Source organism: Phacochoerus africanus, chromosome 15 (genome assembly GCF_016906955.1).
Source record: "Phacochoerus africanus isolate WHEZ1 chromosome 15, ROS_Pafr_v1, whole genome shotgun sequence".
NCBI lineage: Eukaryota > Metazoa > Chordata > Mammalia > Artiodactyla > Suidae > Phacochoerus > Phacochoerus africanus.
Genome location: NC_062558.1, coordinates 88,646,494 through 88,670,561, shown reverse-complemented (window position 1 = coordinate 88,670,561; position 24,068 = coordinate 88,646,494). Strand labels below are relative to the sequence as shown.

Here is a 24,068-nt window from a genome sequence, read left to right as displayed (position 1 = left end):
ATGGGAAGGTGCTGTGGACCCCGTGGCGCCTGCAGTCAGTAAGGACTCAGGATCTGGTACTCACACCCAGGGCTGTGGGCCTGAGGCAAGCCATTAAGATACTCTGAACCCAAACCAGGTGTCAAAGGAGAGGGAACCTCCACCTGGTCTCAGTTCAGCCGTCACTGAACCAGGCAGGGTGTGATGCAGTAACCCCCTGTATAGGACAACGACCACCCCGGTCCAACTTGGGGGTGGCTGTATATGCCATAAGCCCACCGGAGCCCACACAGCCACAGCAGAGCATGGGAATCAGCTGCGTGCTCTGAGCCAAGCCACCTGGGCTTCTGCCCGGGCCCCAGCTTCCTAGCTTTGTGGCCTTAGGCAAATTGTTTAACCTCTCTGTTTCTCGGATCATTCTCGGCAAAACTGGGCCATACCAACTAGTAGTTCCGAGGATTCAATGAAGTGAAGCTCTCAGTACAGTGTGCCCGGCCCCTGGGAGGGGCTCGACAAATGTTCATTTTTACTTTTTTTTCTCTCAGCTGCTGTGTTTTCTAATGACACTTGACAGGACTCTCTGGTGGAAGGAAAGCTCAGCTCCAACCTGGTGAGAAGCTCAAGGCTGGGTGGGGCCATGCAGGAGGAGCCTTGGTGTCGTGTCCTCCTCTGCCCAGGAGGATGCTGAGTCCTTGCTATGGGGTGGTTTTTTTGTTTGTTTGGGGGGTTTTTTGGTCTTTTTTTTTAGGACCGCACCCACAGCATATGGAAGTTCCCAGGCTAGGGGTCGGCAGATCCAAGCTGCATCTGTGACCTCCTCCACAGCTCATGGCAATGCCAGATCCTTAACCCCCTGAGTGAGGCCAGGGATTGAACCCATGTCCTCTTGGATACTAGTTGGGTTCATTATCTCTGAGCCACAAGGGAACTCCCTTGCTATGGGTTTAGACTTCACATCTTTAAAAGGCGTTAGGTAACCCATTCCCCAATGGACGCCAGAGCCAAGGACACACGTGGTGGGACAGCCCAGGAGACCCATCCTCAACCCCCACCCCGTCAGTGGGGTCCATCCCTGAAGGGTGAGCTGAAGCTCGAAACCTGGAGCATCCAGGTCTCACGCTCCAGTGGACACTGTGTCCTTGAAGGTGTCTTCAGGAGCCGAAAGCAAGGCTAGCACCTCCATGTTCAAAGGTGATTGTGGTGGTGGTGGTAAGGGGGTCCCTGAAGGCAGTGCCTGCTCTCAGCAGGTTCCAGAAATGCTTAGGGTGTCTGTGTATCATACCTGGCCCAGCTTCTGTTCCTGGTGGTGGGTGCCGGGGGAGGGCCCAGGGGGGCGTCTTCACGAATGAGGCAGCACAGAGAGGAGGCATGAGCAGATATGCAGTGCAGATTTGAGTGTTATTTGAAATCATCAAAATCATTAAAAAAAAAAATTCACAGCAGCATCGGTGGGGTCAGAAGGACCAGAGGGTGGGAGAGCGCAGGGGAGGGAGGTGAAGGCAGTGGTGGCATCCTGGGGCAGCTGGGAGGGGATGCAGGGACTGTGGGCAGCCCTGCAGGTCACATTCCAGGGTCAGACACTCCTTGTACCAGGAGGGGGTGGGATCCGAGGCAGAAGAGTGTTCCTCAGGGCCTCTGCAGCTCCCTGGCAGGCCTCTAATCTCCCCCACTCTTGGCCTGGGAAGAGAGTGACTTTTACACACTGCCCTGGGCCCCCATCCCTCAGTGGCCACCCTGGGTGTGGGGGTGGGGATAGGTGTCTTCTGAGGGGGATCATTCATGAGGGGACCTCACACTCAGGCTCAGGGGACTGCAGGTTGAGGCTCCCCTGAGGACTCTGGGGCCCAGGAGGGACACACGCTTGCCCAGGGACCCCCAGGTAACCCTAGGACCCCAGCTCCTACCTCTCCAGCCACTTCCTCTTCCACTTTGGCTGCCTCGTCCTGTGAGGGGGCAGGTTGATGCAGGTCCTCCTGTGGGAAAGCAAAGGGGATGTGGGACCAGGTGGAGGGCATGGGGCCCCTGGCTTCCCTGTAACAAGGGCCTTGTCCTCATGGCCTCAAAGATGAGCAGAGGCCCTCATCACCTTGCTGTACGTGGAGGGCTGGAGGAGAGGGAGGTGGGAAGGCCCGATTGCCCATGGAGCTGATAGAGCCTTGTGTGAGGATTCACAGTGGGGACTCTGTCTGACGATGCCAAGGTCTTCTGAGGGGGCACTGAGTACCCTCGAACCTAGCTTCACCACCAAAAGCTGATGCTGAGTCCTGGCCAGTCCCTGGTTGAGCCTCCTCCTGAGGTGGGGTGCGGAGGGCAGTGGCCCCTGAAGCCCTAGGCCTATCTACTCTCAATGTTTCTGAATCACATGATCATATACCCTTGTCCCTAGGGAGACACCCAACAGCCCTTGGAGGAGGAGCATGTTACCACTGCTCACACAGGGACTCTGAGGCCAGGAGGTCATGTAGCCAATTCAGGGCCTCAGACCTCAAAGCAATGGGGCTTTCAGAGATCAGGTCTGGCTTGCTCCAGGCACACCCCTATCCTCAGTAGCCTGAGTGACTCCCTCTTTCCTCCCCCTTGCCTCTTGCATGGACGCTGGGCTCAGGCTGGTCTGCTTGGGACCAGCAGGGGTTACACAGTCCTCTCCCACTTCCTGCGTCCTTCTATCTGCTTCTACCCTGCCTGAAGGTGGTTGTGTGACAGCTGCAAGGCAGAGCCAGACTGGGTGATCATCTTGGACCCTGGTTTCAGCCCCTACCTCTGGAAGGTCATACCACCTCTGTGTTACCACAGGGCCATCCTGCCCCTTGGTAGACTCAGAGACTCGGGACAGACTCTCCAGGCAAAGGACAGACACTGCCTAGTCCTGTGGCATAAGGGTGGTGCATGAAGCCAGTGGAATGAGTGGTCAGACAGACTGGCAGTGCTATATCCTTCTACAGTTCACTACAGGGTGAGTCATGGCTGGTTTTGGGGTGTCACCAGGAAATGGCTCCCTTAGGGTAGCTCCAAGGGCTTGCCAGCCCTTCCCCAAAGTCAGAGAAGAGTGCCCAGGCCACTGCTCAGAGACCCGCCCAGGTGCAGCCTGGCCCCGTCCCAGGGCATCCTTGGCTGGGGGGTGAGGGAAGGAGGGGCTTGGCATCTCCTAAGGCACATCTGGGTCCTGCCAGGGGCACTGATGGGGATATAGTCACCCCGCTTTGCTGGGTGCCCACCAGCAGTGAGGCCTAGCTGCCTCACTTCCCTGAGTCAGCACACAGCCCAGGGAGATGGATATGCTCGGCTCCACTCCCCTCCCCTCCAGTTTTATAGCTGAGAATGGAAGGCCCTAGAGGCTGAGGAGCTTCCCAAGGTCATACAGCTAGCAAGAGGCAGAGCTGGGAACTAGGACAGGGAGCACCTACCTGCTCCTGGGACCTGGAGACCCCATCCTTGCCCTGGAAGCAGAGGCCTGGGTGCTGCCCCCAAAGCCAGGGGCAGGGCGATCCCCTGCCCTTCCACCCACCCACTTCTTCCTGCTGGATGCCTAGGACTCTACCGGCCAGGGGCCTGTGCCAGTAGGGGAGCTTCCTAAAGGACAGCCTCACACAGAGCTGGAGACAGCACGTCTCTGGTTTAGGAACACCCCTGCCCTCAATATGAACTCGCTCCCACCACCATCTCTCGATCTCCCCATCTCCCACTCAATCTCCTTTTAAGAGCGTGGACTAGGGAGCCAGGCTGCCCCGAAAACTTCACGCTCACTTAGACTAGCCATGGGGCTTTTTGCACATTGCCATATCTCTCTGGGCCTCATTTCCACACTCTGTCTCATGGGATGTTGTGCCCATTAAATGAGTTAGTAGGTGTAAAATGCTCCAAGGAGAGTTTCTTTGTGATGGGTGCTGCAACAGTTCTCCCAGCCGGTCTCTGTCCCGTGGGAGTGCCCCCTGCCCCTGTGCTCCATGCTGCCCAGCGCACGCGCATACGCGCGCGCACTCACACGCACACGTGCACGCTCGCTCTGAAAGGCGGAGGTGGAATGCGTGGTCAGAACCCTCAGTGTTTTTCAGTCACCAGGGGGCGCTGCTTCTCCGCTCCTCTTCCTCCTCCTCCTCCGGACCGCCGCCTAGCCAGGCTCTGGAGGGAGGGAGACCTCGGGACCCTGGGTGGGCCGTGACTCGGCAACTCTGGCCAGGTGTCCACTGCCAGTGGGAGGCTGCTTGTCACCACGTAGGGTCCCCAGGCCCCTGCTTTCACTAGTAAAATGTGAAACGCAGAGCACCATCACAAAGGCGTGGTTTTGAGCCTTGTTTTTCCAATTGGGCCCTACACTGCCCCCCCCTCCACTCCCCACCCTCCGGGCGGGGGAATTGTGAAGATTCCAGCAGCTAATCGACGGGACGACACCAAGCGCGGCCCAGGGCCTCTAAGTCTGTTTACCTGTACATCAGTGGCCGTATCAATGCCTCCTCCCCAGCTGGCCTCCTCGTGCCCAGAGGAAAGGATGGTACTGTCTTAGGGCCAGGGCTGGGGACCAGGCTCACCTTGCGCACCACTCCGGAGGTGACCGCGATGTTCTCTGCCTCCTCCACAGTCTTGGTGGCCACAGTGTTGACGCTGGAGACCACAGCCTCGCTCACAGCACTGGCCTGCTCCTTGGTCTTCTCAGCCACTGTGGGAGGAAATCTGGATAGTTCTGCCCCAACCCAACCGGGCCTGGCCTGCCCAAGTCGGGCCTGAGCAGCCCCTTCCCAGGGCATTTGAAACCCAGACTTGAGTTCCCGCTGTGGCGGCTTCTCTGTATCACCAGGACATAGGTTAGATCCCCAGCCTGGCATAGTGGGTTAAAGGATCCAGTGTTGCCACAGCTGTGACATGGGTCACAAGTGCAGCTTGGATCTGATCTCTGGCCCAGGAACTCCATGTGCCAAGGACGAGCCAGAAAAGAAAAAAAAAAAGAAAAAACCCAACTCTGGCTCTACCAGAGACCCTAGGCTGCCCCCTTTGTGAGTCCAGGGGAACTCTGTCGATGATGCGGGTGGCCCACCCTGGGTGCTGGAGAAGCCTGGGTCTATGTACAGCTGGGGGAGGGGTAAGGAGGGCCTTTAGAGCAGAAGTCTAATGCAGAAGTCCCTAGATGTCCCAGCCTCTATGTCCCCTGGTCCTGGGGCTCCTCACCTGAGGTCACACTCTGCACAACACCTTCCTTGGTCTTGGCTCCTGTGGAGGAAATGGAGGCGTCAGCCCAGGCCCCCTCCTCCTGGTGTTGGGAGAGGAGTGGTCAGGGCAAACACACCACAGAACAGCTGGACAAGCTGCAGGGTCGATGGGGGGGGTAAGGATGGCCAGTCAGCCCTTCAAAGGACACTTCCTGCTGTGTCTGGAAGAAGGTGATAGAAGGGAAGTGGACAGGACAGGATGAGGGGGACAAGAGAGACCAGGCCTGAGGTAGGGTCTGGACCCCGAGTGGGTGTGGCCTGGGCCTTGGAAGCAGCACACAACAGGGCCAATAGGAGCTGAGTCATCATCTCAGTCTCCTCTTCAGAGGATGCTAAGGGGGTCTGGACAAGACGAAGGGTTAGTCTCATCTCCCCAGACCTGTGGCCTGGCTACTGAGCACCTGCTTGTTCTGCCTGCAAGCTCTGGACTCAGTGTGTCTTCTTATCTGAGTCTAGGGGCCTGTGGGTGATGCTGGGGTGGGGGCACTGGGGTGCGTTGGTGTGTGCATTTGTGTCTGCACAAACACCTGGGTCTCAGGGCTAAGTGCTTCCCTTACTGTCCTGCCCCAGAGACCCCTGGGGCCCCGAGGAGACCCACACAGACAATGGGATGTGCAGGAGAGTGGGGGGTCCTCCAGGGCCAGGAGACCCTGACTCAACAGCCAGGTGCCCCTCCCTCCCCAAATGCCTCCCTGGGGCCAGGACATAGTCAGGCCCCTGTAACTGGGCAGCCACCAGGCTGCCCCGCCCTGCCAGACCCTGCCACGCCCAAACTCACCCACATACATGACACCCTCCTTGGTCTTCTCAGCTGCCTCTGTCACCCCCTGCTTGGTCTTCTCCACGGCGCCCACCACACCCTCCTTGGCGATGGAGAAGCCCTTCTTGAAGACATCCATGGTGGTGGGCAGGGACCGAACTGGACTCCCCAGGCGAACTGTGACTGGAGCTGGCTCGAGTGCTGCTGCAGCAGCTGTCCCCGCTGCTGCTGCCTCTTATTGACGCCAATGAAATATTGATGATGCAGCAGCGGCTGATGGGAACCCGGCCAGCCCAGGGGTGGAGGCGGGGAAGGAGGGAGGGAGGGAGTAGGCTTGCTTGCACCTTCTCCCGGGGTCCCCTGGGCCCTGCTGGGCTCCATCCTCCCCTCCTGTCCCCTGCCTGCCCCAGAGGGCACAGCCCCTCACTCATGTGCTGCCCTGTGCACCCACAGGGGTGACCCTGGCCGGGTGCTCCTGGTCCTGGGGCTGTTGTGTCTGTGGGCAGAGAGGGGTCAGAGGGGCAGCAGGCACAGAGAGGGGAGGTGCCTTTGCTACTAGCATCCCAGGTAGGCCAGGGGTCAAGGCCAGGCAGGCTTGTCAGGCCAGACCTCCTGGACCTGCCTGAGCTGCTCAGCTACTCACCAGCACCATGGATGCCCCCATCCCTGGCTCCAGCAAGTCCAGGTGGAGGGGCTGCGGCACCAAAGGGCTTCTCCAGGTCCTGGCCCTGGCTGCAGACTGTGTGACCCTAGGATGAGTCCTTTCTCCCTCTGAGCCTCCACCCACCTGCTAACTCCCACAGCCCAGGGGTGAGAGATGCTGAGTAGGCATGAAGGGCCCCCCACTTCCTGGCCACCAGCATGAATGGGCAGCAGGTTCCCTGGGACGGATCCGACCGCTTCCTACAGCCCCACCTCAATGCTGGTACGCTTCTCCTGGCTCCCATGGGGACATGCTCGGTGGGGCCACTTCCCCCCCGTGTCTCCCACATCCCCAGGGTCCCTGACCTGAGTCCTCTTGGGCCACAGGAACTGGTGTGTGTTGTTGGCTGCCTCTGTGGGGGCCGGGCGGGGGGTGAGGGGGGCCGGACGAGACTCACCGGGTGGGCCGGCCCAGGCCACTTCCTCTCTTTGTTGTCCCTGTGCTTTTTTTTCCTTCTGAGACTTAACTTGAAGACAACGTCACAGCACTGGCAGTTTCTGGAGTCACCCGAAGAGGCTGAACCTGCCCCAAGGCAAGATGATTCTGATAGTGCTGCTCAGCCTTGGGGGGCCCCTGGGGGCCTGGGCCCAGATCCCTGGTATCAAGTTCTCTGATCCCTACAGTTCCAGGCCACCTGGGGTCTGGAAGGCAGAGGCTGAGGACATCAGCAGGGACCCTGCCAGACGGTAAGAAAGGCCTGGACCTAGGGGAGGAAGTGGTACAGGATCTGAGTCTCAGCTTGGCCAAAGCTGGGGCTCTCTGGACCTCAGCCATCAAATGTGAAATGGGCTCATACTCTCTATCTGCTGAGCTAGCTGTGCGATGGCATGAGGTGCTAGGTCAGGCTTCTCTTTAAGAGGCCTCCCCCCTGAGCCAGCCAGGACTGGGTACCCCAGGGCCCCGCCTAAAGACCACAGGAAGTTCCCTACCTGACCCTTGGCAGGTAATGGGCCTGGAGGATGGGCAGGGTGGCAGTGTTCTTTGCCATCAGCCACTAGCATGGGGTGCTGAGGGACTGGGGTTCCAGAAGTTTCCAGATGGTCTGGGAGTGGCTCCTGTTCTTTTGAAGTAAGTCAGTTCTGAAAGCTGAGCCCAGATGAGTCTGGCTCAGCCTAAGCCATAGCAGACAGATGTTCCCGGGACTGCTTTGGATCTGAGTGCCCAGGGGGACCAGCATGGGTCCTCAGCCCGGCCCTAACAGCCGAGCAGTGAGCAGATAGAGGGCCCTGCTCTATTTCTAGTACCAAAAGGAAGCCAAAGCATCCAGGGAGCTTGGCTTCAGCGTGCCTCTGAAAATGGGTGGAATGGTCTTATGACTAGGCCAGGACTCCATTCTCCAGTCTTTTTATTTGTTCAGGGCCAGGGATCCTCCTGCTGATAAGGCGCTGGGAATGTGGGGCCCTCCTCGGGATGCCACACAGGCAGAGCAGCTGGTGATATTTACTGGGTCTGCCTATGGGCTAGGCCTCTTGCCAAGTGTTATCTCAGTTAATCCACCCTCAGAGGAGCCTGAGGCTCAGAGAGGCTAAGCAACTGGCCCAAGGTCACACAGCTTAGGAGAGCTGGAACCAGAATCTGAGTCTGACTCCAGAGAGCATACTCCAGTCCCTGGGGCACTCAGAAGCAGCCCCAGTTCCAGGGGCACCCATTCTCCCCTACCCCCCTCCACACACAAACCAGATTTGGTTGAGGGCATCTGCATGGATTTGGAGGGTGGGGGGGCCAACTTACACCCACCCAGAGTCTCCCATTCACCCTCACCTTGGCCTGGGCTGAATCTGCCTGGGGTAGTTCTCATACAGCTGTGACACTTCAAGGTGAATGTGTTTGTTGGACATTTTCCCAAAAGCGGGTCTGACTGGGGAGAGGCAGGAGGGCGAGAGCAGCGCTGTGGACTGCCCATCGGTGATGGAGGGGAGGGCCGTATAGGAGAAGAGGGGAGAGGTTGGTCCTGGAGAGACCCCCTTCTTGCTCCATCCTCAGTTCTGCACAGAGCTGGAAGGTGCAGGTGGCTCTTGGCAGGGGAATCCAGCCACCCAGCTCTGATTTCAGGACCAAGCACCCCGCCTTTGCTCCCCAAAGCCATTAGCTCCATACCCCTGTCTCTGGGCAGCCTGCCTCCCTCTGATGAAAGGGAGGGTGAGGGGTCCAAGCGGATGGGAAGGAGGTAAGAGCTGCTTCTCTCTCTCCCTTATCCCGAGCTGTGGGGAGAAACTGTGTCCCTTTAGCCCCAGAGAGGTGGGCCCTGGTCTGACTGCTCACAGCCTGCAGGGTCACTCAGCCATAGTCTGGTGGTCCCAGTGTGTGCAGGGGGCCTGGGTTTGTGCACAAGGGTGCCCTGGCCTGGGGATGCCCAGGCAGGAGTCCCAAGCCCTGGTCCTAGGGGCCTCCAGGGGTCCCAGCAGGCCTGCTGGTCTTTTGTCCACAACCCGAGAGGCTGCAGGCCCACAGGTCAAGCCCAGGTTATTGAGGCCTCCGGAGGGGCTGGTGAGAAAGGAAGGAAGCGCTGTGCAGCTTCCTTGGGCTGATTGCTTCCCAAGCTACTACGAGGGGAGAGGCGGAAACGCAGCCCCAGCCCCTCCTGCTGCAGGGGAAGGGGAGGCGGAACAGGCCCTCCCCGCTCAAGCAGGGGCGCCACACCACCCACACCCACCGACCCACGCCACAAGCCTGGTGGGCCCGCCGCCCCTGGTTGCCAGAGCCAGGCCTCCCGCCCTGCATTTGCCCCTCATACCTGTATCCAGGGTCCCTGGTGACCCAGATAAGACCCTTTGCAAGGAGAAGCTCAAACAAAACACCTTGGTGCTGGATGCCAGGTCCTGGCATGGAGGAGGGCTGGGCCCAGTGATCCATCAATGTGGTTAATTGGACTTTGTGGGGAAGAGGCTCCTTGGCTCTGGTTGGGGCAGGGAGAACAGGAGGTTAGGACGCGTGCTTTTCAGATGCAGGACTGCTTGCCAGACCCAGGCAGGGTACCCCATCTCCGCATTGTGGTGACAGTGCAGTGAGGTTGCCACTCTTCATTTTGCATGTTCTGAGGCTCAGAGGGCTGGGGTCACCACCTGGGGCCACGCAGCTCCTAAGCGATGGGTCAGGCCACGTCATCTGGGCCACACATCCCAGGTATCCTGGGTTCTGTCTCCCCCAAGAAGGCTGGGAGCGTAGGAGAGGCTGCTCCCAGCAGCTCAGCTGGCCCCAGTCACCAGCATCAGCATCTTACAAGGAGCATTTGCAGTTTTCACAGATGGGAGCTTGTGGCCCAGAGGAGTCACGCATATCACTAGAGGTCACACAGGAGCAGGATGAAGCCTAAGTGGCTAGTCTCTGGGCCATGGCTGTACCTCCTACACCTGTTTCTGTTCTCCAAGGCACAGGGCCCTGGGCACTAATGGGGAAGAGCCCTGTTGGCCTGAACTGCGCTCCGGGAATCCTGGCTCTGGGCTGGACACCAAGTGGGGCTCAGGCTCCTCTGCCAAGGCCCCTTTGTGGCTACAAAGTTCTCCCCTGGAACCATTGCTTTCACAGCTGCACTCAGAGCCTCAGAAAACAAGGTTGCTGAGAACACAACCTCCTTCCACAGAAAGACTTAAGGGGCAGAGGGGGCGTTTACAGGCTGGTTAGGAGGCACTTAAGTGTCCCAGTGGGCAACAGCAGCACATGCATAATTCAGGAGGCTCTGGCTAACAGCCCTTAACCTGATGCAGGCTTTCTCTGGCTTCCTTATAGCCTCCCCCATTATAGCCTCCCCTCCAGGGAGGGGCTGGGAGTGGGAATCTTCTGTGCATTTCCAGGACAGGAGGAAGGGCCTTGCTCAAGGTCACCCTGAGTCCAGGGTCAGGGAGGAGAGCACAGGCCTCCCAGCTCTTATTAGAAGCTCTGAGGGGGCAGTGGACTCTCCCCTGCCTAGGGCAGGGCCTCAGACAGGAGGACCCCCACACTCCCTTCTAGGCTGGCACCTGCCACTCAGTAGACCCCTGGGAGATGAGGATGCCAAGAGGACCCGGGCCTGAGGCCAGGAGGCAGTGAGAACAATGGGGTGCTTCAGTGAGCTGGGCTGGGGGCTCAGTGGACCAGCAAGAAACTGCCAAGAGCTGGAGGAAACCAAAGCAAAGGTCAGGAATGTTCCCAGGGCTTCTGGGCCAGCAGCCTGTACTGTGCCAAGGGGATGGGGCTGCCAAGGGAGGGGAGCTTGGGCAGGGGAGCTGTGGCCAGAGCCCGAGGTTTGGGCAGGACAGGAGAGAAAGTTCCTGGGAAGGAAGGGTGGGCAGTACTGATTCCGGTTCTAGGAACCTGAGATGGAAAGTCCCAGTCACTCCCCGACAGGCTGGCCCAGGCACAGGCCTTCTGGACCCTCAGCAGCAGTTGAGAGGGTGTGCAAAGAACAGAACTTTGTTTCCAGTGGGTGTTTCCCAGTCTTACACAATGGACATCTGGGACCATTGTGCGGGAGGGGCTGTCCTGCGCTATGTAGGGTGTTTAGCAGCATCGTTGGCCTCCACCCACTAGATGCCAATAGCACCCCCATCTCCCAAATTGCATCAACCACAAATGTTGCCAAACATTGCCAAATATACCTCGAGGGATCCCCTCTCCCCACGACCCACGCCTCATTGAGAACAACTGGTTTGGAGAAATACATCTCTCCAGGTCTGAGAACATTCCAGAAATTTCCATGGGGCCCAGAGTGGGGTGGGGGCCACAGTTTCTGGTCCTTGAAACAGTCTGCTCAGGCAGCCACCTGCCCCCCAACCTCTGGGCCCCATCACGTTCCCAGTCCACCAGTTCCGTGTTGAACGCGGGCACATCCTGATGTTCCTGTGCCGATGTTACCAGTTACCAATCCCTTGGGGCTGCACGGGCCCCTTCCTCGTCTCTGTACCCGCTGACCAGCTTGACAAATCTTGTGCCAGCATTCCACTGTTTTCATTACTTGGCCTTCAAAGTGGTCATGACAGTTAGATGAGAAGCCCCTCACTCATTGTCTTCCCAAATGTTCTTACCTGATCACCTGCATTTTCTCTTCCAAATGGAAATTATTTTATTTTTTATCTTTAAGTTTCATTTTTATTAGTTATACACAAACCATTGAGCAGGGCTCAGAAAGTTCCAGCTGGTGGGCCCGATCTGCCCCCCCACCTGTTTTGTAAGTAAAGTTTTATTGGCATGCAGCCATGCCCAGCTATTTATGTACCGCCAGTGCCTGCTTTCTGCTGCAGTGGCTGACCTGAGTAGATGCAACAGAGTCCATATGTCCTGGAAAGGCTAATATCAGGGTCAACCTCAGGCCACTCAGAAGGGCCCCGCACTTGGTTTAATCTCTATTGCCTCCCGAGTTTTCATTTTGCCTTGGACCGTAAAACTTACGATGTCTGCTGTGTATCAAATTTTACTGTTTGCTATTGGAAAACCTTGGCTGACCCCAGGAGTTACAGTCAACCAGTTCCACAAGGTTTGTTGAGACCAGAAGGCCCAGGCCCCTCTGGTCCCCAAAGGCAATGGCTTTCAACTCTTTCGGTGATTCTTTGGGCATTTACATCTGTATCTCTAAAGAGCACACTTATACTGCTACTTCTTATTGATGATAAGTAGCATCATCTACGATTCCAATCTCCTTCCTACTCCAGACGCCAACCCCAGTACACACACATAGGCATGTGTGAGCGCCCACGCATGTGCACACACACAATAACTCCTTCCCATCCATTGATCTCTCCTACCATCCTTTTGAGTGTTTACTTTGAGTATGTACATTGTCATTTTGAGTATCTACATACATTGAGTATGACTATATATGCTACTTAGGGTTGAGGCTCGAAACAAACTCTGCATCCTTTTTCCTCCTTTTTCCACCTTGCACAACTTTGGTTTGCCCTGAATTAAACAACCGTCTTCATTTCCCCCCCTTTTGCTTAGTTTCCTGTGTCTTTGTCACTACTGAATTCCAAACTGTCTGCCAGTTGTCCACATCTGCTCTCCACTTTCATTCCTGTCAGGTGTTTGACCACCTGTGTCCCCTCTCAGAGCCCCCAGCTGCACTCCAGGCTGGACCACTGCCCACTCGCCCCCTGCCTGTCATTGTCCTGGGATCTCCCTTCACCTCATTGCCGACTGGAATTCCTGTTTCCTGGTGCTCCCCTCTTTCTCAGTGTTCTTTCTTGTTTTGGGGGAGTGGTTCAGGTACAATGGTCCTCACCCCTGGGCCATCCTTAGAATGACCCAGAGAGCTTTAAAATGCTGATGCCCAGGCCTCAAACCCAGAGGATCTCCTTTAACTGGCTCGCAGCAGGGGCTCATATTTTTCAGGTGCCACGGGATGACTGTGATGTGAAAATCTGACGGCAAAATTGCAAATCACCACCCTAGTAGCTCCCTAAGGATCCTGGGCAGGGAAATGCTTTGAAATCTGGCTTGTTGAAAATGACTTTATTCTGTGCTCCTTGATAGGCTGGCTATCAGATTCTAAATTGGAAATAATTTTCCTTCAGTATTTTGAAGGTGATTCCCCACTGTCTTTTAGTGTCCAGTATAGCTGTTCAAAGGTTCAAGGCTATTCTAATTACTGGTGTGTGTGTGTGTGTGTGTGTGTGTGTGTGTGTGTGTGTGTTTGGGGGGGGCGCTTGGTTTTTCTCTCTGGAAGGTGTAGAATCATTTTCATTCTCAGAACTCCAAAATTCCACAATGATGTGCTTTGATGTGCATTCACTGTATTGTGGGTAACTGGCAGGACCTCTGAATCTGAAATTCCAAGCCCTTCATTTCTGGAATGTTCATTTGATTGTTTTCATCGATGATTCTCACCCTCTGTTCTCTCTTTCTAGAACTCTTATTGTTTGGATGTTGGTTTCCCTACCCTAGTCCTCTATTTTTCTGATATTTTCTGTCCTATTTTCCATCACTGTTTGCTCTTTTAGAGGAATTTCTTTAACTTTATCCTCCAACTTTTCTATTAAATTTCTTTTGCATTTCTACCGTTATACTTTCCAAGGGTTCTCTTTTGTTCTCCCAAAGTTCTATCCCCAGGCTTCTGAGAACCAAGTGAGAAAGCAGGCTATGTGGTCTCAGCACTCACACAGATAAAGTCACTCAACCCCTCTTGTCTTTCCCCTTACCATCCCAGCGTCCATGTGTGATGGTGCCTGATGGCCCTGGGGCAGAAATCAGCTCCAGAGAATTAATCCCAGCCCTGACAGTCGTTCCACTACCAACGCCCCGAACTTTGCCTCCTAAATCTCACAAATGTGATCATTTCTCTCCATAGCCACCACCATCATCCAATCGAAGCATCTCTCACCTAGACCCCTGACACAGCTACCAACATCTTCCACTCCAGTTCCCCCACCCAGGAACCAGGGTGGCTGTTTCATGTCGCTTCCCTGCTCAGGTCCATTCACGGCTCCCCATGCCTTCGGGACAGAGTCCTGTCCTGAGCTGGCCCTTGAGGCCTCCATGGTCTGGCTGCTCCTTACCCCTGTGGCCTCTCCCCTGCAGCCCTTGCCCCACCCCACCCCCATAGCTCCTCAGTGGGACCACCGAGCTCCGGCACAGCTCCCGGTGCTTCACCTCACTCTCTTTGTGTAAAGTGCAGCCCAGTCATCGCCTGCTCCCGAAAGTCTCCCCAGGTCCCAGCATCCATCATACCATCTAATCACCTGCTCTCCCTTGGGACCCTGAAGAGAAGGACCTCACCTCCGCATGGGCACTGAGCTGGAGCCCAGCACCCGCTCTTACTAGGTGCTATGCCGAACTGACCTTGGAGGTCATTACCATTTGCAACTCTGGAAAGCTCCACTCTGAGAGCTGGCTGTGAGGGGGAAGGGCCCTCTGATCCTTTCTACTGAGCCCATCGAATCTGCCATCAGACCCCTAAGCTGGGGCTCTCTGCCATCAGACCCCTAAGCTGGGGCTCTGTCAGCAGTGAGCATCCTCGCCCCTTGAGAGGCGCTGCAGCACATGCTGGTGGTGGGCACAGAGACAAGGGCGACCTCCTTCGGGATGTTGAGGGTGACTCCCAAACCACTCGACCTCAGTGTGGGTGGCCTTCCCCAACAATGCTCCAAAAATCCATTTCCATAATGGCTATAATGGGGAACAGCCAGGGAGCAGGTGCCCTCACTACAGCCAGGTCTCTGGTGAGGAAAGATGTGGCTGGTAATGCGAAGGGGGCAGGTGCCAGGGCAGCAGAGTTCCCTGGGCACTCGGGAGGAGCCAGGCACTTGATACTCACCTGCCCATTTGGAGGAGGGTATTATGATTTTCACCGGAGAGACAACCAACAACAACTCCCTACACGCCTCACTCAAGGTCACACAATGAGAAAGTGAAGGATTTGAATTCCAGACTCTCCATCCCCAGCAGCACAATGCTGCCTCCCTGGCACCAGGAGAAACAAGGAGAGCCCCTCCTGACTCTGGGGGCCACTCTGGTATGTGACTTGGGGGGCTCCTGAGCCTCTGTGCTGACCCCACCGTGGCGGTGCTTCCCGGGAGGCAGTGGCGCAGGCGCTCTTGTGGGAGGGGTCCGTGGAGCTTTTGCTCTGGAGCAGAGGGATGAAGAAGGCAGAGCACTTCCTCTCAGGCTGTGGGTTCCAGAATCCCCAGGACTGGGTCCAGCAGAGAGGTCTGGGGTGGGGAGGAGGCTGTGCACTGGCTCCAAGTTGTTCTCTAGGAAGGGTGGAGACCTGGGTGTGGCTCAGCAGCCCTCTCCTCTGGCTTGTTCTTTCCAGGAATTGGTGCCCCTACCAGATGTCCAGGCTGGTCACCTTCGTAGCTGCTTGCAAAACAGAGAAATTCCTGCTCCACTCGCAGCAGCCATGTCCACAGGGGGCTCCAGACTGCCAGAAAGTCAAAGTCATGTGAGTGGAGGGTCGCAGTGTGGGCTGTTCATCCAGGCCCTGCACCAGCTGACCCTGGAGTCGCTGAGCGGCCCTCTTCCTCCAGGTACCACATGGCCCACAAGCCGGTGTATCAGGTCAAGCAGAAGGTTCTGGCCTCCGTGGCCTGGAAGTGCTGCCCAGGCTTTGCGGGACCTGACTGCCAGGACCAAGGTAGGGTTCCCTGTGGTCCCTCTCCCCCTCGACCTCTGACCCCAGAGGTCATGCAGCTCCTCTGACCTCAGAGATTAACATCTGCTACTGCTTCTCTGTAGATCCCATGGTGATCCCTGATCCTGAAGATCCAGGTGATAGCCTCCAGGAGCCTTGGGATGGGCCAGTCGGCTTTGAACCTGGTATGCTTCTTTCCTGGAGGGCACAGCAGGGACAGACGGGCAGAAAGAACCCATGTGTCCAGGCCCTTTCTCCTCTGATAGGACAGTGCCGTTTCAGGAAAACCCTGCCCCCCAGATCAGCCAGGGTCCCTCTGTGGCCCTGTGTCATCCTACCCACGCACCAAGCAGCCCTCAGTTACCTGCCTGCTGGCCAGGCACACACACCTTTCTCCTTGATCCCATTTTCTGGGAGGAACAGCTTCATCTGATACCTTCCTTGACCCTGAACTGCGTATGCTCCCATGGTCTGGAAGAAGCCTTCCCACAGCCCCCCCTAACCAGGGCCAGGAAGTCATGCTGTCCCTGGTCTTCAGGCAGCACAGCAAATCCACCAAGTGACACCACTTGTGAGGCCTTTCAAGGCTGGGCCATTGTTGGCATGGTAAATGAGTTTCATCATGTGGTGAACTCCTATCTATTGACAAGGGCTGTCCAGAAAGATGTCCAGGGGCCATGTCCCTGTGGCTGAGGAGGCAAGTGTGCTGTAACAGATAACGCATGTCTGCCTGGGGCCTAGGGGGCAGGGTGAAGGCTCATTTGCCATGCATTTGCCCTTCTGAAGTTAAAGGCTTCTAAGTGCCTACTCACCAGGACATACCTTCCCGCTTTCAACCCCCAAACCTCCTCTCTGCACCTCACGTTCTGTCCTGGCCTGGGAGGTTAAGACTTGACACTTATCTCTCATGTGTATTCAGGCCACCTGGCTGCAGAGTTCAGCAATGTGGTAGAGCAGCAGGAACACCGGCTGGGAGATCTCCAGAATGACATTGACCAGGTGGCAGACAGTCTCCCAGGCCTGTGGAAGGCCCTGGCAAGCAACCTCACAGTGGCAACTGAGGCAAATCAGACGGAGCTTGGTGAGGAGTGGGTTCCAGGGGCTGAGGAGGGGCCTGGTCACATCCAAGGAGATGAGCGGGCCGGGAGGCAGGAAGGCCCCAACCTCAGAGAACGCCCCTTGTCATCAGCTAGGGAGGGTGTCTGCTCTTGAGGGGCTTGTGTAAACACGTGTATCTATTGCAGAGTTTCCCGGCAGATCCTTGGAGCAAGTGCTGCTGCCCCACATCGACACCTTCCTGCAAGGACACTTTAGCCCCATGTGGAGGAGCTTCAACCAAAGCCTGCACAGCCTTTCCCAGGCCATAAGAAACTTATCTCTTGATGTAGAGGCCAACCGACAGGCCATCAAGAGGGTCCAGGAGAGCGCTGTGGCCAGAGGTGACCTCCAGGAGCTTGGTGCCAAATTTGAGACCAAGGTCCAGGAGAACGCCCAGAGGGTGGGCCAGCTGCGGCAGGATGTGGATGACCGCCTGAACGCCCAACACCTGTCCCTGCACCAGTCCCTCTCTGAGGTCCAGGCCGATGTGGACAGCAAGCTGAAGAAGGCTCTCAAGGCCCAGGAGTCCCTGGGGGCCAACGGGAGCCTGGTCCTGGCAGCAGCAGGGGCAGCAGCAAGGCCGGAGCCAGAGAGCCTGCAGGCCAGGCTGGGCCAGCTGCAGAGGAATCTCTCTGCATTGCACGTGACCACAGCCCATAGGGAAGAAGAGTTACAGAGCACCCTTGCTGACATGAGGGCCACCCTGGCCCGGCACGTGGATGAGATCAAGGAGCTGTATTCAGAATCCGATGACACCTTTGATCAGATCAGCAAGGTGGAGCGGCTGGTGGAGGAGCTGCAGGTGAACCACACTGCGCTGCGCGAGCTGCGGGTGATCCTGATGGAGAAGTCACTGATCATGGAGGAGAACAAGGAGGACATGGAGCGGCAGCTCCTGGAGCTCAACCTCACCCTCCAGCACCTGCAGGGCGCCCACGCGGACCTCATCAAGTACGTCAAGGACTGCAACTGCCAGAAGCTCTACTTTGACCTGGACGTCATCAGGGAGGGCCAGCGGGACACCACGCGCGCCCTGGAGGAGACCCAGGTGAGCCTGGACGAGCGGCGCCAGCAGGACGGCTCCTCCTTGCAGGCTTTGAGCGGCAGGGTGGCCGCCCTGGCGCAGGCGGTGGAAGCGCACCAGGTGGAGGCCGAGCAGGCGCGGGCTGACGCGTCGCGGCTCCGGAGCAAGCTGCGCGCCCTGGGCGATGAGGTGAGCACGTTGCGGGCCACGGAGGGTGAGTTCCGCCGCGAGATCCGCCAGCTGCACAGCTCCTTTTCCGCCCTGCTGGAGGACGCGCTGCGGCACGAGGCCGTCTTGGCTGCCCTCTTCGGGGAGGAGGTGATGGAGGAGATGTCCGAAGAGGAGCCCGGTCCGCTACCCCTGCGCTATGAGCAGATCCGCGTCGCCCTGCAGGACGCGGCCAGCGGGCTGCAGGAGCAGTCGCTCGGCTGGGACGCGCTGGCCGCCCGGGTGGCAGCTCTGGAGCAGGCGTCGGGGGGCGGCGAGCAGGCCGAGCGCCTGGAGCCCAGCCGGGACGCGACTCCAGAGGAGGCCGGCGGGCAGAACTCTGCTGGGCTGGCTCAGGAGCTCCAGCGCCTGAGCTCCGACCTCGGGCGCGTGGGCCAGTGCTGTGAGGTCTCCCGGGCGTCCTCCTTCAACAGCTCCCTTGAGGACCTCCGCGGGGCGCTCTCCACCACTGAACACGGCTTGGAGCAGCACCAGCGCCTCTTCCACAGCCTCTTTGGAAACTTCGAGGGGCTTGTGGCAGCCAATGTCAGCCTGGACTTGGGGAAGCTGCAGGCCATGCTGAGCAGGAAAGGGAAGAAGCAGCAGAGAGGTCTGGAAGGTCCCAAGAGAAGGGACAGGAAGCAAGTGGAGCCTTTGGCGGATACACAGGTCAAAGGGCCGGCACTGTGGTGGGCAGGTGAGTTCCCGGCCCAGGGAGTCTAGGATGACAATACCATCTGCCAGCAGCACTTTGGCCTCCTTTGCCGCTGGGGTAAAAAAGAACAGGATGACCACCAGTCACCATTACTCAGGGCCACCTTTGCCCTTGACCTATCTTCTGTTCAGGACTGGAGGCCCTTTAAGCTACTTGGAGTTTTAGGAGGTAGAAGTCACATGACTGAACCATCAGCAAGCAGGCAGAGCCCCACCATGTAAACATTTGAGGCTCAGATATATTGGCTTCGGGCCACTCTATCTGTAGAGCTGGGAGGGGGGATTCTTCTCTTTTCTCCATAACCACACCCTCAAATTCCTCCCTCTCAGCTCTTCAGCCTAGGCCACTCTGCCATACCCAAAATATGACTTTAAACTTGACCCCAAATACAAGTGAATGTGTGGATAGGGGCTGGTGTCATCTGCCATGGGCAGCACCCCACAAGAATACAGGGGAAGGCCTTCGTCCCTGAAAGGAGCTCCTTTTGCTAACATAGTGGACCCACTTTGCTGCTCTGAGCCAGGTTCTCTGCAATGCCTTTCTTGGGCTTTGCCATGTTGAATCATCGAAATAGCTCGGCCATGAATTATCACTGCCATCTTACCTGAAACTGAGGCTTAGTAGGGAGGGTGTCCTGCTCGCAGAGCTATTAAGTAGCACAGAGGAACCCTGAACCCAGTCTGGCTGTTTCTAAGGACCTGGCTTTATCCCTATGAAATGTCCTCAACTGGTCCCTACAGGGCTCAGGGTCTGCGAAGATGGCTCTGAGGCTAAAAGGACAAGCAGCCAGCCTTCCCAGCGCCTCCCTGAGTGTGGCCCTCGGAAGGGGACTCCTAGGCTCTGTGCCTCAAGTGACTCTCCTCTGCCAGAAAGGCTAGCCTTGGGGCTATGGCCATCTCCTCATCCAAACAGGGGGCTAAATACGGGGACCTCCATGTGGGCTGTTTATACCCTGGTGTAGCCTGGCACGTGGGCAGTCCGAGCCCTTGCTGAGAATCCCACCACAAGCCTGCCCTTCTCCCACTCACTCTCCACTATGGCCTGTGTCTCCCTGGGAGCAGTGGACATAGCACAGGCTCTAGCAACACTTACTTGTCTCAGTTTCTTCCTCTTTAAAAAAAGAGAGCCACTACCTACATCAAAGCATTGCAGGAAGATTAACTAACATACATTTACCAAAAACCTAGCACAAGGCTTGCTGTTTAGTAGAAACCAGTCAGTGTTTCTCAGGGCTGAGGCTGTGTCCATCTACACTAACTCTTGCATCTTTTTTCCTCTTGTGAGTGGTAAAAGGTCTCACTTGCTTGATGGGTTAGATATCTGCAATATTTTATTACAAATTTTTTCCTTACAATTAAAAATAAATTTTCCCCTATTTGTCTTATGGGAAGCCCATAGAACTTGATTGCGTGCCCTGCAGGGAAGCCCACTGTCTGCTTACTAGCAAATTAGTGAAGCACAACCCTTGTACCTTCTGAGGAGCTGGACTCCGAGCCAAAGGGAGGCTGGCCCGAGCGGGTAGAGGAGACCGCACGCCCGCAGAGGGCGCGTTAGGCCGGCTTTCCTTCAGCGGGGCGAGCGCGCCACCTCCTGTGTTCTTGAGGAACTGCACAGCAGTCTGGTATAAGTCTTACACAGACTGGAAAACTATTCTGAACTCTCTAATTCTCAGAGTATCTTCCAGAATTACAGAAGAGCAGAGTTTTGTCATTCACAAGGATGGTGTTGGACTGTGAGCCAAAGAGCATGGACTCTGGTTCTAGGACCTAACGTCTCTGCAAATTGCTCCTCCAATAGGCCTTGGTTTCAGCCGATGAAAAATGGGAATCTTGGTCTCAGTAGAGAGAAGAGAGGTTGGGAGAGAGAAAGAGAGCCTTTGGCTTGAGGCAGCAAAGAGAGAGAAGTGAGGAATATGACCTCACCAGGGCCAAGGCCAGTGTCATGGCTGGAGCCCCAGAGGGACTCAACCTCCCAGTCCCAACTCCTGGCCAGGCAGCCTGGTTGGCGCCTTCCTCACGGTATATCCACCCTCCAAACTAAGTGGCTCCAGGCCTTCATGGGCCTGGCGGGAGCTCACCTGTGTTCTTACTTATCCTCCTTGGGCTGGCTGAGGTGCTTCTGCAAGTGAGAAGAACAGCAGAAATCAGGAAATGTCATCTGCAGCAAGCTTTCCCATTCTGGGCCCATTTTCCCCTCTGTAATCCCAAGTCCCTGTGTAACATCTTGAAAACACTAAGATGACCATCTTGAAACGATTTTTCTTCCCTGGTCGCCCCTGCTCTTTCTTTCTCTCTCTAGAGTCTTATGCTAAACATCCAGTAGGAACCGCTATTCTTCAATTATCTCCCAGTGTTAGCACTATTACTTTAAGGATAGGTAATATTTTCTCTCTCTTTTCCCTGGGTATCTCAAGAACCCTAGCAGGTGGTAGGAGTCTGGGAATCAGAGACCTGGGTTCTAGTCCCAGCCTGCCACTGACAATCCATGTAGCCTTAGATGCCAATTAAACACTCAAGTTTTTTTTCAGTCAAGGTCCTTATCTCTCAAGGATGTTGAAGAAGAATCAAACAGAGAACATGCTTTGTTAAAATGTAGTCAGTAGAGACCACAGACTTGCACTTTCCTTTCTCTCAACCAGTGAAATGCTGAGATGGCCAGTTAGCTCCCAGTGGCTCAGATACATTGCTATTGAGAATATCTAGGTTATCTAGAAATAGTCACTGATTTTTAATGTTAGGAAGGTGAGGGGTTCTCATTATGGCTCAGCGGAAATTAATCTGACTAGTATCCATGAGGAAGAAGATTCTATCCCTGGCCTCACTCAGTGGGTTAAGGATCTGGTGTTGCCGTGAGCTGTGGTGTAGGTCGCATACGCAGCTCGGAACCTGAGTTGCTGTGGCTGTGGTGTAGGCCAGTAATTACAACTTCGACTTGACCCTGAGCCTAGGAACCTGCATGTGCTGCAGATGCAGCCCAAAAAGACAAACAAAAACAAAAACAAAAAAAGGTGTGGGGGGTGTCTCAGGGTGTAATTCCCCGTCTGAGGGAGCGAGGGACCGAGACACTGACACTTTCCTCCTGCATTCCAGGTTCCCCTGTGGCCTTCTATGCCAGCTTTTCAGAAGGAACGGCTGCCCTGCAGACAGTGAAGTTCAACACTACCTACTTCAACATCGGCAGCAGCTACTTCCCTGAACACGGCTACTTCCGAGCCCCTGAGCGTGGGGTCTATTTCTTTGCAGTGAGCATTGAATTTGGCCCAGGGCCAGGCACTGGGCAGCTGGTGTTTGGAGGTCACCATCGGACCCCCGTCTATACCACTGAGGAGCAGAGGGGTAGAAGCACTGCCACAACCTTTGCCATGGCCGAGCTACAAAAGGGTGAGAGAGTGTGGTTTGAGCTAACCCAGGGATCCATAATAAAGAGAAGCCCGCCTGGCAGTGCCTTTGGGGGCTTCTTGATATTCAAGACCTGAGCACCGCACACAGCTCTGACCAGACATCCTGGACTCACCCAGCTCTCCTTGGCCTGGGGCTCAGGCCGGGGTTGGACTAGAGACCATCCAGCTAGTCAGGCTCTTCCCTGGAAACCTTCCGCAAAGACAATGTGGTATTTGTGGCTTCCCTCTAGACACACTGGGTTTGGCTGTTTCCTAATGATGAGAAGGACTGCAGTGCTTCTCTGTGGGCAGAACCTGGCCCAGGGATGTGTGAGCCATGGCTCAGCCTGCCTTCTGCAGCCACATGGCTTGGACTCCGGCTCTTGGCTACACCTTGTGTTCTACAGCTTCTTTGGTGTTTTGTTCCTCCTGTGGTTGGAAACATTTGTACAACACTTTAAACCTTTCTCCTGCTTCTTCTCCCTCATCTTATGCTAGAAAATCATTCTTTCCCAGAAAGAATTTATTTAAATGGAGGTGACATTTTGGACTGTATTGGACGCCAATTTCCACCCCAGTGCAGGACAGTAAAAAAACAATCTGTTTGGTGTCTATCAGTCAAAAATGGAGACAAGAGTACCCTGGTGGCACAGCAGGATAAGGAGCCGGCATTGTTACAACTGTGGCTTGGGTCGATGCTATCCTGGCCTAGGAAGTTCTGCATCTTTAGGCGTGGCCAAAAAAAAAAAAGATGGAGACAAAGACCCATTTGAGTCAACCAAGGGAAACAAAAAATTAGTATCTTGTCTTTAGTTTCAGTCCTTCCTTGGATTTACCTGTAACTCTAATTTCACCTTTCTCCTCGCCTCACCAGGGTAAAGGCTAAGACATGCCAAACACAAACTAACATGTGTACAGCCGTCACGTTTTTTTTTTTTGCTTCCTCCAATAGCTTATGTCCACCCTAGTTCTTAGCATTTTAACCAGGAAGGGAGCTGAGGAAAGGGAAGGGAGACTGTAGAAAATACCCTTTAACAATTATCAATTTTGGAATAAAGTGATGCCCTTCAGATCTCTGCCTGGTTTACTTATGGAAAACAAAAAGATTTGGTAAAGTAGGTAGAAATATGGGACAAAATGAAACTACTTGGAATGTGACTTTCATTTCTCCAGGCCATATGTAACTACACAATTTCAGTTAATTCTACACAAAACACTCAGAGGCCTCCACAGTTTCCACAATATTGGATAAGACAGTACAGCTCAGAGTTGCACTTATTCCTGCAATATCGATACATGGTTTTTTAAAAAATTTTAGATCCTAAAGCAAACAGGCTTGAGAAAGCAGTCACCTAGTTATCAGAAAATGTTTTTACTTTGTTAGCAGTTATTCAATGTTTGTTTAATATACCCTTCTGCATAAGAAAATCAGTTTGGTCTGGGTGATGAAAAAGGACAGAGTTGGTTGTCAGGGTTAACGAGGTTTCCAGTCCTTTTCATTGACTCCTAAGGCTCATGAATTTAAATTTAAAATTGCCCCTCAGAATTTACCATTAAGGTTGATGTGCTTGATCTGCTAAATTATCAGCGTGAAAAGGAACAAGATGCCAGGCCACTCTGGCACTGATGGTTTGACCTTGGGGTAAATCACAACCTCGCTTGAACTCTTCCATCTGTAGTAAGAGGTGGTTAGTCTAACAGCTCTACGTATCCGTGTATTTTATTATCTTGACCACTCTGGCACTGATGGTTTGACCTTGGGGTAAATCACAACCTCGCTTGAACTCTTCCATCTGTAGTAAGAGGTGGTTAGTCTAACAGCTCTACGTATCCGTGTATTTTATTATCTTGACCACGGGTTCAACTCTCACCTATGTGCCTACCCTCTGGCCAAAGCCTCCTGCCCAGTGCAGCTCAGTTACCAAGACCAAGCCTAATCCAAGGCCTGACATATTTGGGCCA

The 24,068-nt window shown here is 55.3% G+C and overlaps 2 protein-coding genes across 3 annotated transcripts; one reads left to right on the top strand and one right to left on the bottom strand.

Moving 5' to 3' along the window:
* Positions 1 to 1,358: 1,358 nt before the first annotated feature.
* SNCG (synuclein gamma) lies at positions 1,359 to 9,439 on the bottom strand. Of its 2 annotated transcripts, XM_047759977.1 has the most exons (7): positions 9,378 to 9,439; positions 7,041 to 7,165; positions 5,959 to 6,174; positions 5,140 to 5,181; positions 4,506 to 4,633; positions 1,884 to 1,952; positions 1,359 to 1,656 (listed from the first exon to the last, which is right to left on the bottom strand). In XM_047759977.1, exons 3-7 carry the CDS (start codon positions 6,077 to 6,079, stop codon positions 1,636 to 1,638), a joined length of 381 nt encoding a protein of 126 aa, XP_047615933.1. In that variant the 5' UTR covers positions 6,080 to 6,174; positions 7,041 to 7,165; positions 9,378 to 9,439; the 3' UTR covers positions 1,359 to 1,635. The 2 variants fall into 2 exon arrangements, with proteins under 2 accessions (XP_047615933.1, XP_047615934.1); XM_047759978.1 differs by lacking the exons at positions 7,041 to 7,165; positions 9,378 to 9,439 and adding an exon at positions 6,584 to 6,665.
* On the top strand, positions 7,095 to 23,178 carry MMRN2 (multimerin 2). Its single transcript, XM_047759976.1, has 7 exons — positions 7,095 to 7,329; positions 15,366 to 15,494; positions 15,580 to 15,686; positions 15,788 to 15,868; positions 16,603 to 16,764; positions 16,928 to 18,709; positions 21,817 to 23,178. The coding sequence occupies exons 1-7, from the start codon at positions 7,181 to 7,183 to the stop codon at positions 22,200 to 22,202; spliced, it is 2,796 nt and encodes a 931-aa protein (XP_047615932.1). The 5' UTR covers positions 7,095 to 7,180; the 3' UTR covers positions 22,203 to 23,178.
* Positions 23,179 to 24,068: the final 890 nt, after the last annotated feature.